Source organism: Electrona antarctica (genome assembly GCF_951216825.1).
Source record: "Electrona antarctica genome assembly, chromosome: 13".
NCBI classification, from domain to species: Eukaryota; Metazoa; Chordata; class Actinopteri; order Myctophiformes; family Myctophidae; genus Electrona; species Electrona antarctica.
The window spans coordinates 20,467,631-20,485,377 of record NC_136794.1 but is presented as its reverse complement, the minus strand read 5'-3'; the positions used below and the strand labels follow the sequence as shown (position 1 = coordinate 20,485,377).

Here is a 17,747-nt window from a genome sequence, read left to right as displayed (position 1 = left end):
TGTGTCCCTTTATTCCTATATGGAGTTCTGTGTCAGGCATGCCCAAATATGGAGTGTTGTGATGTCAGATCAGGCCAGCTCCATATATGGACCCTGGGCAGGGGCCCTGTCCAGAGCCCAGGCAGAGGCCTTTTGTGACGGTTCTGGACAACCGTGGCTCTGACCGACTCGACACCAGACACTGCACTCCCTGCGGGGGTGCGGAATGCGTGTGTTGAATTTGAAGTCGGTGGGGCGAACGGTTCTCGAGTTACACATGGATTACACACGTACCATATATGGACCTTTTTTTTAATTGACATTTTCAGGCCTGAAATAACAGAGCTTCTTAATACGGCATTTATGTGTACCTATGTTTGTGTGGTGAGACACGACTCGCAGCGGAGTGTCTCCAACCCACTCAGACATTATAAAATGCAAGGTACCCTGGCACCTGGCGTGGCTTATTGCATTTCTAAAATAGTTACAAACATAGCAATATTAACAACATCATGAAACTATTCCTAATTCACAAAAGTGGTTTCATAGTAATCTGTGACCTACAGTCCTGCGACCTTACTAGTTTAGGAGAAAGTTCAGTGTTCATATGAGATGATTCTCGTATTGCTTCGAAAATAAATCCCAAGAAAACTGAATGGAGTGATCCAGTGATAAATTTTCTCCATTTTCTGCGTGCGTGCGTGCGCGTGCGTGTGGGCAGTTCAGAACGACCAGATATTTGTAACGTCACCATAATACTCAGTCAATGATGCTATCCAGGTGCAAACATTTTCCATGGCAAATGTTTCGGTTCATCAGTACATTGGTTTGTTTGTTTGTTTGTTGAAGTACTGTGCCTAATGCACCTCCTTGTCTGCCCTTCTTCCAGAGGAGCTGGCCTGTGACCCTGTTGGAGACTTCCGCTGTGACAACCACCAGTGTATCCCGATGAGATGGAAGTGTGATGGGGACAATGATTGTGGGGACAACTCAGATGAGCAGAGCTGCAGTGAGTCTTCTCCACACTTAACTGACCAATTGCTCACTGCTTTGTACTGCTAAATTACAGTATACTGTAAAGAGTATTTCTTTTTATTGATAAATTAATTCGAAGTCTGAGTACTGATGGATGTGTTCAATATATCGTAAAAGAGATTTCTGTCTCAATGTGTTTTTACTGGTTAAATAAAGGTTCAATAAATTATGCAATGCTTAGTTTGTAGGACATTAGACCTGTCTTGTGGGAAATCTCCCACATTCCTGACATCCAAATAACACAATTCACAGCTGTATATATTATTTTCACATAGTCCAAAGTGCCTGTTAAGTGTGGGATTTTAACTTGGGTCTAGTAGTCATCAAAATGAAATAAGGGTGTCGATGGCAAAGAATGGCCCCACTATTGTTTTATCAGATGGCAGGGGGGGTTCTTGTAAAAGACTCAACACTTCTGCCCTCAGTGCAGCCCAGTGAGAGGCATGCCTTATCAGCTGCTAGAGAAACAGGCTGTCCTCAGCATGTCAAGAAGAGGGAGTGAGTCACCCCGTGCCCTGGAGAATTTAAACATGTTTAACAACATTGCCAGCTAATGAGCATAATGATGCTTTTCATAGGAGAACCAATGTCTGGGTCTAAATCATAATGTTTCATGGTGGAGCTGTGCTGTCACTCCCAAACTATGTACAGTAGGTGAGCTCACCGCAGAGAAACAAGTTGTTTACTGCTTGAAGCAATGCAGTGCAGCCTAGAGACTGTGTGCTGAATGTTACAATACAGGTTTTCTGTCTGTTGTCTCCCTCTTCTGACGGATTTAATTGCAGCAATGTACAAACTTCAGTAAATGTCCAACACAGATTCTGACATGAACCAGTAGGTGTCCTTCCTACCTGACACCAGGTTTGAAGACCTCCTCCAACCACTGCAGATTTGTTAGTTATATTGTATTAAGATACTTTAAATGACATGGTAGACAGTAGCTTATAGTAGTTTTACAGAATAAACTATACACTATATTATATTTTCATAACATGAATTGTTTTTTATTCTTGCTAGCCTCAATATTTAAACGCATGCACGCACGCACGCACGCACGCACGCACGCACGCACGCACGCACGCACGCACGCACGCACGCACACACACACACACACACACACAGGCACAAGGCTTTGCATATTTAGACTGTACACACAAACATAGGTACACATAAATGTGCATACAGTACAAAAACATATTTATACACACATCCTGCACAGTAGGTAAATACACATACTGTACAAAAATATTTAGATGACGCATAGCACCTGCAAGCACCTCAAAGGGTGCTATTTACTTTATCTTCAATTGATTATTGTTGCTTACTATTTTTTATTATGTCTTTGTTATTGCTGCTACAATGTTGAGAAATCAACACCAAACAATTGTAGGACCTGTGTGCTCTTACATAAGTGAAGAAATGTGAAATTGCTGTTTTCCCTGTCTGTTTTCCCTCAGCTCCCCGCGTGTGCACAGAGAGCGAGTTTCGCTGTGATAATCTGCACTGCATTCCCGACCGCTGGGTCTGTGACCATGACAACGATTGTGAGGACAACTCGGATGAAAGGGACTGTGGTAAGTGCATGGAGGCTTTTTGTTGTGTGGTGTATGGGAGTAACAGAGGGCTGCACTAAGCATAGAAGTCATAAAATGTCACAGTTTGACCCAGACACACAGGACTCCCAATGTTCACATTTTCAGTCAACATCATGGTATACGTAAGACCCGTGATCGGGAACAAATTGAATGTTCTTTACTGTTGACATGAAGTCTAATGCCTAATTTACTAACTACCTAATTTATCAGATGCACACCGTTGTCGCTGATCGCTATGCATAGTGCAACTAACTATAACTCAGGTTTACGGTAAAAACTAAAGACTGGAGTCCCTTCTAATCCAGAATGTCCACGAGTGAAGCTCACCGGATTATCATGCAAGGTATTTACACGTTATGTGTTGGATTCATTGCGTTGCAGAGCTGAGGACATGTCACCCAGGCTACTTCCAGTGTGTCAGTGGACACTGCATCGCTGAGCGCTTCCAATGCGATGGCAATGCAGACTGTTTGGACTACACAGATGAGGTGTCATGTCGTAAGTCCCTCCAATCTTTTGACTATACCTCTACCTACCTCAGAAGAGAACTTATTATCGCTGCTACAGGCTTTTTAAATCCACCACATCCATATCACATTTTTGTGAAAGTTACCTTCAGGTTTGGGTATCATCAGGCTTAATAATAATAATAATAATAATAATAATAATAATAATAATAATAATAATAATAATAATAATAATAATAATAATAATAATAATAATAATAATAATAATAATACATGCCATTTGTATAGCGCTTTTCAAGATACCCAAAGTTGCTTTACCAAACAAAACAAACAAAAAATAAAACAACGTCGTTAAAACAGATTTTTTTTTAAAGCAAAAATAAACAGCTAGAATCGTTAAAATATAAGATTAAAAAAGGGGAATTGAATTAAGTGGGGATGGCATGTCTGAGAAGGTGAAGGTTTTGATTGCAGTTTGAAACGAGGAGAGGGTGGGGCTGCTTTGATGTGAGCTGGGAGGGGGAGGCAACTGAGAAACCCCAAGTTCAGTGCTTTGACCTGGGGACCACCAGGACTCCAGGAGGTTGGCATCAGCAGACCTGAGGGAACGGGAGCGGGCATGGTGGTTGAGATAGTCAGAACTTAGGGTAGCTGGGGGCTAGTGACCAGATTTGACTGAGGGGCAGCCATTCTTTCGTTTGTTGAAAGCAGGGAATCATAGCTTCACATTGATATATTGGTTGTTCAGTTTGACCCATCAGTTTTGGAGATATGGCTTATAGAGTAATGTCGAAAACAGCAAGTTGAGAAAACAGGCTTGAAAGGTTCACTTCTGTGAACTCTAACATTACACCTAGCTACATGTTTTAGCATTTATTTCATATTTACATGTCGATTTCAGCTCTGACATTTATTTCAGACATGCTCTAGTATGTGAAGAGTCTGCCTGTGCTATTAACTCTCTAAAAGCTGGAGGCTGCACGATGGCAGCCCCTCAGTCAACTCTGTGTCCTTGCAGTTGATGAGCAGTATCTTGAAATGTACTGTATTTGACTTGGATCCAGTCATGGAGAACTGGCATGATTATAGCAGGTTTTAGTGAGTAGCTTAGCCGTAAACATTTTGTTTTATCATTCTCTGTAACAATATGGGTCTGTTTGTTTGTTTTTTAGCAACCCGCTTTCCCAATGGCACATACTGCCCTCCATTCATGTTTGAGTGTAAGAACCACGTGTGCATCCAGCCTCACTGGAAATGTGACGGAGACAACGACTGTGGAGATCATTCAGACGAGGAGCTCCACCTCTGCTGTAAGTAAGAACAACCCCACCAACCTCTGGAATCATTTATCTCACTGACTGCAGTGTTTAATACAATAAATAAATAAGCGAAATAAATAAAAAAGACTACTGTATTGACTGAAGACTCTGAAGTCACGGTTTCCATGACGGTTACTTTCTGTCCTTGATTCCCATAGTGGAGGTCACGTGTGAATCTCCCTTCCGCTTCCGCTGCGACAACAACCGATGCATCTACAGCCACGAGCTGTGTAACTCTGTGGATGACTGTGGGGACGGGACAGACGAGAGGCAGGATAACTGTAAGACATACTACAGGAGTGCATTATGTTTGATGGACTCTTCTCTTGTTGACTCTTCTCTTGTTTCCCTGCCCGTTATTATTTTAGATATATCCTGTTATTCCTGTTTTGGTCATGATTGAAAGTAGTAGATGTGGGCAGGAGAGCTGCATTTTTATACTGTACTTATCTGTACTTTTTTTTGTTGACTTGTGCAACCAATCATTGTCTTGGTGCATGTTATAGGTCAGACCCCCACCCCTGGACCCTGTTCCGATGAAGAGTACAAATGCAGTAACGCCCACTGCATCCCTCTGCAGTACGCCTGTGATGACTATGATGATTGCGGAGATGAATCAGATGAACTGGGCTGCCGTAAGTACAGTACATTGATCTGTGTTTGATTGATTGATTGATTGAATACTTTATTAACAAGTCAGAAAACAGTTAAAAAGGATCTATGCTAAAAGGATAACACAAAAAGGCCCAGAGGGCTTGTTTCCATTATGGTCCATTGTACTCAGTTCATCATCACAACATACAATACATTACATATCAGAAACAACACTAAAAGCAATAATGTGAAAAATGTGGGTTGCGGGCAGAGGATGCCATGGGGCTCCTTCTGTGGAGCTTGCTGAGGGAGTGCGTTGTTTGACGGCGGCGAGTTAGTATAGGATACATTTATCTAAGTCCAATTATAATTTGAGGACAGTCAGCCATGTTTTAGGTCAGTTTACAATTTGGATGCAGCATCGATAATGAATGAATTTCATGTTGTAGGAGATTTAATATCCAATTAAGGTGACTTTACACACACCGGGAACATGCCAAAAAAATACTGAAATGTGCTGAAACAAACAGCAGTTTAAATTAATGCAAAATACAAATTAAACACTTTTGAAGCCAGGTCCATATAGTAAAATCTGTGACAGCATAGCAAGCATGGTAATAGGACCTGATTACGGTCTCCTCTGTGGTGCTTACCGTGTTTCATGCTGTATTCTGTTTGTGCTCCCACCAGACAATGGTAGCGGGCGGTCTTGCAGTGAGAACATTTGTGAGCACAACTGTACAGACCTGACAGACGGAGGCTTCCTGTGCTCCTGTAAGCCTGGCTACAAATCCAGAGAGACAGACAGACACATGTGTGAAGGTAAGGGAGGGGGGGAGTATCTACTTATCACGGAAGATCCAATTATTCTGAATCAAAAAGCGGATGCTTGATTTTGTTTTAGATTTTTGATTCCCGTGCCCATGTTTGCCTGTCAACAAAATTACTTAAAAAAGATGTTTGTGATTATCAAGGTTAATAATTAAGTTAAAAAATAACATAATAATCAGCCATATATCGGGAATGGACAAACAAGGGATTTTGGTGCAGGCAGGGAAGGGATTACATCCCCAGGTGCACTTTTAATTTAATTTGCAGTGCTTCCCGGGCAGTGAATGCTGTCCACACAGTGTCACTCTGTTGTTTGTTTCTTGGAAACAGATGTAAACGAGTGTGAGGTCTACGGGACGTGTCCCCAGGACTGCAGGAACTCCAAGGGAAGCTATGAGTGTTTCTGTGCCCAGGGATTTCACTCTGTTGGTGAGCCAAATGGCATGGAGTGTGCGGCCCAGGGTAAGAGCCAAGTTCTCTTGTGGAGCCAAACCCCAAAAGGCCCATTACAAATCCTCCGTTGTGTGTTCTCTTGTAGTTTGTAACGGGTTAAAATCTGCAATGAGATTACTAACGCTCGCCAAATTCTCTTTGCGTTCAGGAAATCCACCAGTGTTGCTTCTGCCAGACAATGTCCGCATTCGTCGCTTCAACCTTTCCTCGGAGCAATATTCAGACTACGTGGACAACACAGAGCACATCCAAGCCCTGGATTACCTGTGGGACCCAGAGGGAGTAGGACTCAGTAAGCTTAATTAATTATATCATATCATCTTAGTTTAACCGCTTACATACACCCTATACTTAGTTTACATAGAAATCTGTGTTACATACTTATGTTTGTAATCAAATGTGATCAAAGACAATTTATAAATGAGTGTACAAAACGTACACTCTCAGAAAGAAAATGGTAAAATTGACACTTCATTGTGTACAGTGAAAACAATTGTGATAAATGTTTTAGGTCACCTTTGGTCTCCTTGTGTTCCTTTCCTCTGGTGTTGCTTAGGCATTGTGTACTGGACAGTTCTGGGCCGAGGGTCTCAGTTTGGCTCTATCAAACGAGCCTACATGCCCACATTCAACGACAACGGCAACAATCCAGCGAAAGAAGTGGATATGAACCTGAGATATGTTGCCAGTCCTGATGGCATCGCTGTAGACTGGGTTGGAGGGTACGTCCCCAAGCACGATGAAACTGTACTTAAGTGTGTCATCGTGAAAGCGGTCTAACATCGCTCCCCCGTTTCTTTTCAGACACATTTATTGGACAGATTCCGGGACCAATCGGATTGAAGTGGCCAAACTGGATGGGCGGTACAGGAAGTGGTTGATCCATACTGACCTTGACATGCCCGCTGCTATTGTAGTAAATCCAGCACTTGGGTATGAGAATATTCAGTATCAACATTATGAAGTAATACTGATACTGACTGTCTGACTGTCTTATACTTGATGTATGATACTCATGTTAAATTGACAGTACACAGTATATAAAATATAATAATAAACTGTTAATTTAACGCTTTCTTCTTTATTTTTCTGTCATGTTTGTGGTCTCGTCTTTGTAGAACTATGTACTGGACAGACTGGGGCAGGAGACCCAAAATTGAATCGGCCTGGATGGACGGGCAGAAGAGACAGGTCCTGCTGGACGAGGACCTGGGCTGGCCTACTGGTCTAGCTCTGGACTATCTTAACGGAAACAGGATCTACTGGAGCGACTCCAAGGAGAACACCATCGAGTCCATGAAGCAAGATGGCACAGACAGGAAGATCATCGTGTCAGGAGGTCAGAACATTTAACGTCATGTTGTTAAAGATGAGGCGTCATTGGGTGGTCCAGTTGCCTTGTCTATTCTTTAATATCTATATGCATACAGGTCATCAGATCACCGTGTTCTCTTTCAAACTTCCACCGCAAATATTGATTCATTTCATCATTTACGTTTAATGATCAACTTCAAATTACGTTGTGGACATATCTATTGTAAGTTCTATCTATCTATAAATGCACCATGTCTATATGTGTACGTAAATCTGTAATCCACGTAACTCGAGAACCGTTCGTCCAAAAGGCCTCTGGCCGGGCTCTCGTCAGGGCCCCTGGCCAGGCTCCATATATGGAGCTGGCCTTTTCTGACAGGCCAGCTTACACTCCATATACCTAATGTCAGGCATATTTGGGCATGCCTGACACAGAACTCCATAAGAATAAATCTTCATATATGGGCATAAAAGGGACACAGACAGATGGGTGGAACGGGTACTCTGACACAGGTACAACGGGCATTGCATAGCCGGGTGGGGCATGGATCTCCAGTCCAACTTCCATCGTTACAGACTTGGTGCTCTACAGCCGGGCACCGGTCTAGTTGAGATTTTAACCTGTACATTTGTAACCATTTCTTTCTTTTACTGCAAAATAATGCTGAAAGTAATTGGATACAAAAACATTTCTTGCACAGACATTGGAAACCCCTATAGTCTGGATGTATTTGAAGGACACCTGTACTGGACAACAAAGGAGAGAGGGGAAGTATGGAAGACTAATAAGTTTGGAACTGGACATAAAGTGAAGGTACTGACCATCAACCCCTGGCTGACTCAAGTTCGCATCTACCACGAGCACCGGCAGAACCACTCAGGTCAGGAAATAGTCAATTCAAGTAGAGCTCATAGTGAGAAAAGCTATTCTCTTGAGAGAATTTCAATATGTTGGTTAATTGCATAATGCATGCTATTCAAGGATTGCTGACGTGTTTCCACAAATTATTATCTTTTGTCTTTTGCCGCTCTGCGTCCTATAGTACCCAATCCCTGTAAGGATGTTTGCAGTCACCTGTGTCTCCTCCGGCCTGGTGGATACACATGTAGCTGCCCACAGGGGTCCTCTCTGCTTGGCTTCAACTCCAACGAATGCGACGCAGGTAGGACCAGTGCTCTCCCCAGTCCCAGGCATCTTGTGTTGGCTGGTCTTGTTGCACCACAATCTGTATTCCATTCCAAATGCATGGCTACTCGTATGATGCTGTTGTGGTGTTGTTGCTGATGCTTTGTGTGTGTGTGTGTGTGTGTGTGTGTGTGTGTGTGTGTGTGTGTGTGTGTGTGTGTGTGTGTGTGTGTGTGTGTGTGCGTGTGCGTGCGTGCGTGTGCGGCTTTCACCCCTGCAGCCATTGAGGCACCAGTTGCAATGCCCCTTGCATGCAGATGCATGAACGGTGGAACGTGCTACACTGATGAGGGGGGTCTGCCAAAGTGCAAGTGAGTTTAGCTGCTGATGCCATTCCCGACAGTGGATGATTGCCTGGACTGTAGCTACAACATAGAGAATTCCACCCATTCCATAGCCTGACCATAATGCCTTGCAGTCTCTGTAACTGAATCCGGTTTAGCGTTACATTAAGAACACAATGGAAGGTGTGTTTATCGGAAAAGGAAAGGTGACCGTATTTCCAGCAAGCATTAATATAAAATGGAGAACTGCAACTGCAAGGTCTGGTTTATGTGAAACCACTGAATACAAAGTTATTGCTATCATGCTGTCCTAGTGTTTCCCCAGAGGAACTGACTGGTATCCTGGTTTTGTCTAGATGCTCGAACGGCTACGCAGGCAGCTTCTGTGAGATGGGGAAGTCAAGGGGCACTGCGGGAGGAACGGGTACTGTAATGAACTTTTCTTACAATACTTTTATTTTATGCTGATGTATGAACCAGTATTTTACTGCACTGCAGTGCGTGAACACACGCACGCACACACGTGCACCCGCGCACACACACACACACACACACACACACACACACACACACACACACACACACACACACACACACACACACACACACACACACACACACACACACACACACAATTAGGTACATTTTATAGCACAATGGAGAATAGTTACACAAACACACTTTAGTTACATCTGGTGCTATCCAGCACTTTCTAAAGGCTACTGAGTAACTCCACAGGGTTAAGTACCTTGACTTACATCACGTCTTACAGTGGCATAACAGAACTTAGCAAATGACTCAGCAAATACTTCACTTGTGTTCTGTGAACGATTACATTAATGCAATGTCCAATTATGACACCCAGAGACCACTATTAAAATAAATATAATTATCATTTTGAAAAAGATAAAATGAATAAATGAATATATCCTTATTTTCTTTCTGTAGCTGTAGCGATTCTGCTGGCCGTGCTTCTCATAGTGATCACCATGGGTCTGGCTTTTGGAGTTTTCCAAAACTACAAACGAACCGGCTCCTTCATTCCCTCTATGCCTAAACTACCCAGGTACAAAAGCTCTCATCTTCTATAGAAACTGTGTCCATCTGTTGCATCTTGTGCTTTCAAATGGAAGCCTCTTCTTTAATGCACTTGAATGCAGTGGTAATTTAACTTTAGTTCATAGTTCTGCCAGGCCATTCCTTTTTTTAAATTTCATACAGAGGGATGGTCTTCCTGCTAAGCCTTTGGCCGCACCTCTACTGAGTGCCCATGGTGGACTTTTAAATAACTATGTGTTCTTAAATGACCTGCGTGGTTAAATAAAGGTTCAATCAAATTAAAGCAATAAATACATGTGTTTCTATTGGTCTCATCCAGCCTTAGCAGTCTGGTGAAGTCTGGTGACACTGGGAACGGGGTGAAGTTTCACTCAGGTGACAATGTGGACCTGGGGCCGTCACACATCGGGGTGTCATTCATTGACGCGGCCATGCAGATGGTGGGTGCTGAAGCATGATACTTGAGCACTTGTTAAGCCTCATTTATTTCTTTGTCATACAACTCTGTCGCTCAACGAAAACAACAGATCTGTATTTTCACTGAGCAATGCTGTCGTACGAGGTTGTATACATTTGCTATTAGCCTCACTACTCATCAGAGATGTATTGTCAGCATGTGCACATCCTTATTTGACCTTAAAAAAGGACTTTGAAACTATGTGGTATTTATTAACAGGGATGATTGATTTTAAACTATGCTAGCAGGATTGCTTCGCTCAGCAATGTTTGAGAAACTAGAGTATTAAATGGCATACTGTTGAAGACAAAGTAACAGCTGAGTTCATACTGCAAAAGATGTTACCCAAATATTGCATTGAATATTTCCTCAGGATGACAACTTTGCCACGGAGGCAGGAAGGCAGCCAATCACATTTGAGAACCCGCTATATAAGCCCACCAATGCTGCTGGAGTCCCTAGTGATCCTGCAGTCATTCATGCTTCACAGGTACACACTGGATTATGTTTGTTGAATGTTTTTAAACCTTTAGCCACGTATGCCCTGTACCTACTCATAATGTAATAATGGTTCATATTGCAATAACCTAAATGTAATAAAAGCTCATAATCATGTTTTGCATAATGCAATAATGTGTTACATACAGAAGGCTTATTGTAATAAAGAAAATCCATAAATTGTCCAACCTATATCAGCATTTGATGAAGATTTGTTGTTAATTCATGTCACAAACACAGGTAACTGTTAATGTGAGTGGAGAACACATTGTGAACCCAGTGTATGGAGAGCAGAGCGCAGGCATCGTACAGAGTCCTCCTGTCAGCTCCACACCTGCCCAGGTTAGAGTCATCCTACTCTTTCTGAATCTACTGTAAATGTATCATTATTATTATTATTTTACTGTTTGTGTTTGTGTTTGCAGGAGTCCAAATGGAGTTTATTCAAAAGAAAACTAAAGCCAAGCACCACATTTGAAAATCCTTCCTATTCAGAGGTAATCATTATTTTGTAAAAAAATCACACCCGTGTGAACTGAGTGGTGCAGTGACGTCACACACTAACCATAGCAACCATGCTCACCTGTACGTGGGGCCACGTACAGGTACACACATACATAGATACATAGATACAGACAAAGCTGGTTATTGGAGTGGTGGGAAACTCTCCCCTGTCTGGTGAAAAGAAGCAGCTTGGACTCCTCATGCATAGAAGGAAGCATGAGGTCAGTCCGCTGCCCCCCCAGGTTGGCAGAGTAAGTGTAGCACCCAGGATTACATTAGATAATTGACACTGGGTGAAAAAATTGGTTACAAAATTGTGGGATAAAATATAAAGTAAAAGAAAAAAAATCTGCTATTTTCACTATCTTTGTAAATGTATGGGGGAGAAATAATATTTAAAATTGTTTAATGGAAATAGTCAGATGGAAAGTGGTTAAAATATATATATTTTAGGGAATAGATTTTGCCTCTGTATTGAGAAATGAGTGTACACAAAGTACCGATATAGTAAACTTTTTCTATAGTTATATAGAAATGTATATTCCCGATTCCAATAATAATGTAGCATAGTCACAAATGTATATTTTGCAACCACTGCAATAATGTTTGATTCTGTCGGATTTGTCATTTGCAATTGTTGTCAGCTCTGCTATAGTTGTTCCGGTCTCCTGTTTTTCAGATGAAGGATGAAAAAGCAGTAGAAAGCAATGCGGACAAATCCACTGCTAAACCGTCTCCATTTGTTCCCCCTGCCAAAACTCAGAAGAGGGATCGTCCTTGCACCTTCTCACCAACTGAGGACACTTTTAAGGACACAGCCAACCTTGTCAAAGAGGACAGTGATGTATAATGCTTACTTTATGCTCCATTGTGTATTAGTGTCATGATCCCAATAAGACTGATCTACAAGCTCACAACACGTCTGGGACGCATTGGAAGGTTATAGATCAGCTATTATCTGATTGTGACACAATCGCATGATGAAGTATAAATTGAGCTTAACCCTTACCCTCTCGCAGACGGGAAAAAAACGAACAAAAAAAAACTAAAGAAAACACACTTTGCACAGAATCTATTTTTTTATGCAGCCTGTGTACAAAACTCAGAATGTTTTAAGAAGAAAAGAGATGAAGATCTCTATAGCATACAGAAAAAAATGTCTTTTGTGACTATGCCTTCTGATATTTCTTATGCCAATTCTTGTTTTAATGATTTTGTTTTTTATTCTGATGTACAATATGTATATCTTTGCACTGAAGCATAGAAATGTTAATAAATATGTTGTATATTTGTAAATTTGAAGAGAAAGATTTTGTTGATAATATCTTCTGGCCGTTTGAAATAGATGATCTTATGCATAGTGGTAAGAAATGAGAGCTGCATTGTGACACAGTAGGTCCACCTTATACATTGTTAGCGATGTGTTGGATAATAATTATATACTGTTTTGCCACTGAATAAAACTGAAGATGTATGCAGGTCATCTTTCATGTTTATATACCTCATTTCAGGGCTAAAGACGAGAAAAGCAATGACAAAACAAATAGGCAATATTGGTATTAGTGTTTCACATACGTGCTCCAGTAAATACAAAGCAAAGGATATGTAACAATATTTGATGAATGGTATGCTAAGCATACATATACATTCTACTTACATTTGAATATGATTGAACCTTTTCTGTTTTCTGTTCCCTTTGTGATATTTGAATCAATATGATCATATTTTAATAATGATATAATAATGGCCTCTTTTTAAAAGAAAATGTTTGAAACCATACTTGAACACACTCATGTATTTTCCATGCTGTTTGCATTTGATTATGTTTATGAGAAAAATATCCATTTAACAGAGATTGCAGATGCCAGCATTTGAAACATCTGTCGTTTTCTAAAGATGGTATATTACAGAATGATTGTTTTGTATTGTGAGAAAGAACAAACAGAAGAAATAAAAACTATCAATGATTGTTTTAAACATGCCCAAATATTTTTTTCTAGAAATGGATGCTGCTGAGACCTGAGAATGAATAAATTTCTTATTTTGTAATACGATGTTGACTTTTTTTTATTCCAAGGTTCCATCCATCAATACACATTACCCGCATTGTAGACATAATACACACAGTACAACAGTGGTGCTAGTTATAACAGCATGGCAGTACGTCAGTCATTCAACATCTACTTGATTAATGGGGACATTTCTTTCCTCATTTGGTACGGGAAGAGTAGCATTGACTACAAAGTCCTGAATAAATGATGGGAGGTAAGAGAGAGGGATCCAGAACAACTTTGCGTCCCAGCCTGCTCCGTAACGTGTGCGAGGGTGCTGAGCCGTTAGGGCATGTTCCATACAATTGGTCACTTTGCTGATATCTGAACTGACCAACAGACTCATGTTGAAGTCCTGAGCTTTCAAGTCTGAGATTCACAGTATATATAAAAGGAGAGGGGGACAAAAAGGGACAGACATTCAATGATTGTAAAAATAAAATAATATATATATATATATATATATATATATATATATATATATATATATATATATACACACACACACAATAACGGATAGTATGTGATTGTAGAGTATCTGAAGATGCTGATCAGTGTATTGCAAATGACATCCACTCACATTCGTCAAAGTAGGTGGGTCCATAGGAGTCTTTGACTTCCTGAGGGAGGCGGTTCCAAAGTCTCTTCAGGTCTTCTTCAATGAGATCCACACTAGTCACTGATGTCTTGAAGAATCCCGGCTCAATGATGCTCACTTTGATCCCAGAGTATATCATTTCCCTCCTGAACAGAAGGAAGATATGCTGCAATTGCTGAAATATAATTTCTGTGACATTTGATTATTTCTATGCAGGAATTATATTGGCAGAAATAAACAGAATTTTTCAGGGTTAATAACCCTACCTGCTGATGGAGTTTTTTTTTGCTTTGCAAGGATACCATTGATTGTACTGTTCACATTGATGATGATCACTGATTGGATATGTTGACAGTGCAATCACAAACAGCGACCATTTTACCATTTTTACATCTTTTCATCTACTAATATCTCACTTGCATGCCCAATCTAGAATAATGTATAGTCTAGTCTAGTATAGTCTTTGATAAAAGTGATACCTGAGGCTGTCAGAGAAGCCCTCGATCCCCCATTTGGACACGCAGTAGCCTCCACCACAAAGGGAAAGCCTCCCCAAGACACTGGACACATTTACCAGCCTGCCTTGGGCCTTCTTCACCAGTGGGAGAAACTGGAGGGTCACATGAATGACACCCAGTAGATTAACATCCAAAACCTTTGTGAAGTCCTCTAACTGCATCCACTCTGTTGGGCCAATGGGGATGGCCCTCCCAGCATTATTCACCAATCCCCACAGACCTGATAAAGACAAAGAAGAAACAGCTGGCTTGGCTAACAGAAAGTGTTTGGCTATAAAAGTTATAAAACACAATAGTTTTCACCATTATGTTTTTGCTGTTCCATTTGTCCATCAGTATGAAGAACAAACTTCAGTGAGACGAACGATTTTGTCTTTGACTTCGCTGAACATAATAACTTTTGAGTCAAAACATTCAAAGGTCAAGGTCAAAATCAATAATGGATGGGTGTAAGTCCACTCCTTCCTAAACCTTTTCATGAAGCCTGGTAGGAATGATCATTATAGGCTGTCCCAAAGAGATGATCAACCACTTATTCATAATTAATATTTGCAGCTGAGATGTAGTGGAGTAGAAGTGTAAAATATCGAAAACTTTGAAATACTCAAGTAAAGTAAAACTACCACAAACATATACTTAAATACAATACTTTAGCAGTTACTTTTCACTACTGATAATAATTCACCTCAGTAACCTGTTTCAGAAAAAATGGGCTGGGAAACATGTAGATCTGCATGAATCACAGTAGGAGGATTGTGGGTTTGTCAAGTAATTCCTTTATCTCTCCTAGTGCTTATCACTGACTGGCACCCTATCTGTCTCTACCCCCTACTGTCCGCCCGCCTCACCTCGATCTCCGACCTCTGTGCTTACAAACTCCACCGCCTTTCTGATGCTTGTACTGTCGGTAACATTGATCAGAACAGTCTTGAGTCTGGAAGATGCTGTAGATGCCAAATCCGAAGCACCTTTTTCTGTGAGACAAGCAGCTATTACATTAAAACCTTTAAAATCCAGTTGTCTGGCCAGATGATTTCCAAAGCCGCTATCACAGCCTGTAATGAACACGTGCTTCTCATTGATGGCATTTATCTCGTAGGACTCTCTGATGTACCGGAAAATGAAACTGGCTACGGCCAAGATAAAACAGCCTGTGGCCCAGAAGAAATAGGCCGAGGGCAGGCGTGACAGGATTCCCTGCAAGATAGAAGTAAAACAATGTTGAAAATTACAGATCACTTAAAATTGCTATTCAATTAGCAGGGAATTACATGTAATAATTGTGAGAACGTAAATATAAATTACATTTTATTTGACAGGCCTGTTAATGAACATGGTCTTGTCTTTAAAATACAAAGACATACTCATTGAAAAAAATGAGAGCAAATGTGATATCAGTTTAACTTTTCATATATTTTCAAGATATCAAAAATATAAATGTATCTTACGTCATAAAGAAGATAACTGGTAGACACCTGAGGGTGGAAACTTGTGATTAATTTCTGTATTTATGCCATATATAAGCCACATGAACACATGCTAGATGTAATTCTACTTACACAGGGGACTGCAATGTCTTCCTCCATTTAGTAGTTACCATAAGTCACTCTGGATGTTTAAAGATTGATTATTATAATGCAATATTGAATATATACCCCACAGAATATCTACATAAAGTGCCAGTGTCTGCTTCTCCCGTTCCTCATTAGTAATCCTTGTCCATCTAGCTGACAGAACTGTATGTGCACAGCTAAAGGATTATAATATTGACATAAGCAGCTAGACACAAACACTTAGTAAGCATGCGTGGGACCTAGAAGCTTGAGACTAGATTGAAAGTATAGACTTTGACCGTCTACTTTTATTTACTTATCTACTACTTTTTATTTGTTTTACAGTTATGACAAAAGACCACCAGGTGGCATCTGGATACATAGAGAGAGGGGGGTGGGGGGGATTCAAATGTTTTTGTAAATTTATTCCATTGCCCAACACATTATTTCTTACTTAACCATTACAATTTCCATTAAATGTTCACATTGCTGATTTACAAATATCAGAGATTGAATGTTAACTAGGTTTTCTAACATTCATTATAAAGTAAGCCTATCCTGCTAGAAAGTTGCCATGCTGGTCTTTGCTGGTCTAGCTGGAGGTCTATGCTGGTCTTTGTTATAAATGGTGGTAGACCAGCATGAGTTTAGCTGGTGACGCTGGTCTATGCTGGTTTAGCTATAGTCCACCAGGAAGGTGTAGTTAAAGGGGTATTCCACTCATTTTCAACATTTTACTATGTCATTAATATACCTTAGAGCTGTTGTGTGGAAATAATTAAAAAAAAGTCCCCCCATTCTGTGTTTCCTAGAACTGGAGATCTGAAAAAGATCATTAACATGGTGAAACACATCTTGATGATGTCATTAAGATGTGTTTCACCATGTTAATGATCTTTGAGTGGTGTAAACCACTCCTACAACTGGCTGTGTTAGTTTACGTGTCTGTCTGTCTGTCTGTCTGTCTGTCTGTTCGTACCAAAAAATGAGAATGGTTGCTATGGTCACCCAGTTCACACGGGTGTGATTTCATTACGTCAGACGTCAGACCACAGCTGATCAGTCTATATAAGACCTTACACCACTCAGTTCACACGGGTGTGATTTTTTCATATTTACAGTTCTAGGAAACACAGAATGGGGGTACTTTTTTTTGTTATTTCCACACAACAGCTCTAAGGTATATTAATGACATAGTAAAATGTTGAAAATGAGTGGAATGCCCCTTTAATTATGCTGGTCTGGTCTAACAGCATGCTCTTGCTGGATTCACATTTTAGCTCATTTATGCAGCCAAGTACTTACAGTAGGCCTACATGGTCCTTGTAGTTAACTTCTATAAAAGTCTTCTTTGGTAGAAGGCTGTCAATACAGCAATATGTGTTCATAATATCTAATGAGTGTTACAACAATCCACTGACAATGTATTTTGTAGGGTGTAAAATTATTATT

At 40.6% G+C, this 17,747-nt stretch overlaps 2 protein-coding genes across 3 annotated transcripts in view; one reads left to right on the top strand and one right to left on the bottom strand.

Annotated features, from left to right (window-relative positions):
- Positions 1–13,624, top strand: part of lrp2a (low density lipoprotein receptor-related protein 2a) — a 61,613-nt gene extending 47,989 nt beyond the window's left edge. For both annotated transcript variants that reach the window (XM_079519092.1, XM_079519091.1), the window contains 22 exons: positions 869–988; positions 2,472–2,588; positions 2,991–3,107; positions 4,249–4,386; positions 4,554–4,676; positions 4,902–5,030; positions 5,680–5,811; positions 6,151–6,282; positions 6,422–6,565; positions 6,830–6,995; positions 7,078–7,206; positions 7,392–7,612; positions 8,289–8,468; positions 8,631–8,750; positions 8,994–9,084; positions 9,414–9,481; positions 10,006–10,123; positions 10,436–10,556; positions 10,947–11,063; positions 11,312–11,413; positions 11,497–11,568; positions 12,255–13,624. In XM_079519092.1, coding sequence (XP_079375218.1) covers positions 869–988; positions 2,472–2,588; positions 2,991–3,107; positions 4,249–4,386; positions 4,554–4,676; positions 4,902–5,030; positions 5,680–5,811; positions 6,151–6,282; positions 6,422–6,565; positions 6,830–6,995; positions 7,078–7,206; positions 7,392–7,612; positions 8,289–8,468; positions 8,631–8,750; positions 8,994–9,084; positions 9,414–9,481; positions 10,006–10,123; positions 10,436–10,556; positions 10,947–11,063; positions 11,312–11,413; positions 11,497–11,568; positions 12,255–12,425 — 2,828 coding nt within the window. In that variant the 3' untranslated portion in view covers positions 12,426–13,624. The remainder of the gene's footprint in view (positions 1–868; positions 989–2,471; positions 2,589–2,990; positions 3,108–4,248; positions 4,387–4,553; positions 4,677–4,901; positions 5,031–5,679; positions 5,812–6,150; positions 6,283–6,421; positions 6,566–6,829; positions 6,996–7,077; positions 7,207–7,391; positions 7,613–8,288; positions 8,469–8,630; positions 8,751–8,993; positions 9,085–9,413; positions 9,482–10,005; positions 10,124–10,435; positions 10,557–10,946; positions 11,064–11,311; positions 11,414–11,496; positions 11,569–12,254) is intronic.
- Positions 13,625–16,328, bottom strand: LOC306934879 (retinol dehydrogenase 7-like; the record flags this gene model as incomplete). Its single annotated transcript, XM_079517689.1, has 6 exons — positions 13,625–13,995; positions 14,207–14,370; positions 14,704–14,962; positions 15,591–15,939; positions 16,191–16,217; positions 16,302–16,328. The coding sequence occupies 6 exons, from the start codon at positions 16,326–16,328 to the stop codon at positions 13,745–13,747; spliced, it is 1,077 nt and encodes a 358-aa protein (XP_079373815.1). The 3' UTR covers positions 13,625–13,744.
- Positions 16,329–17,747: the final 1,419 nt, after the last annotated feature.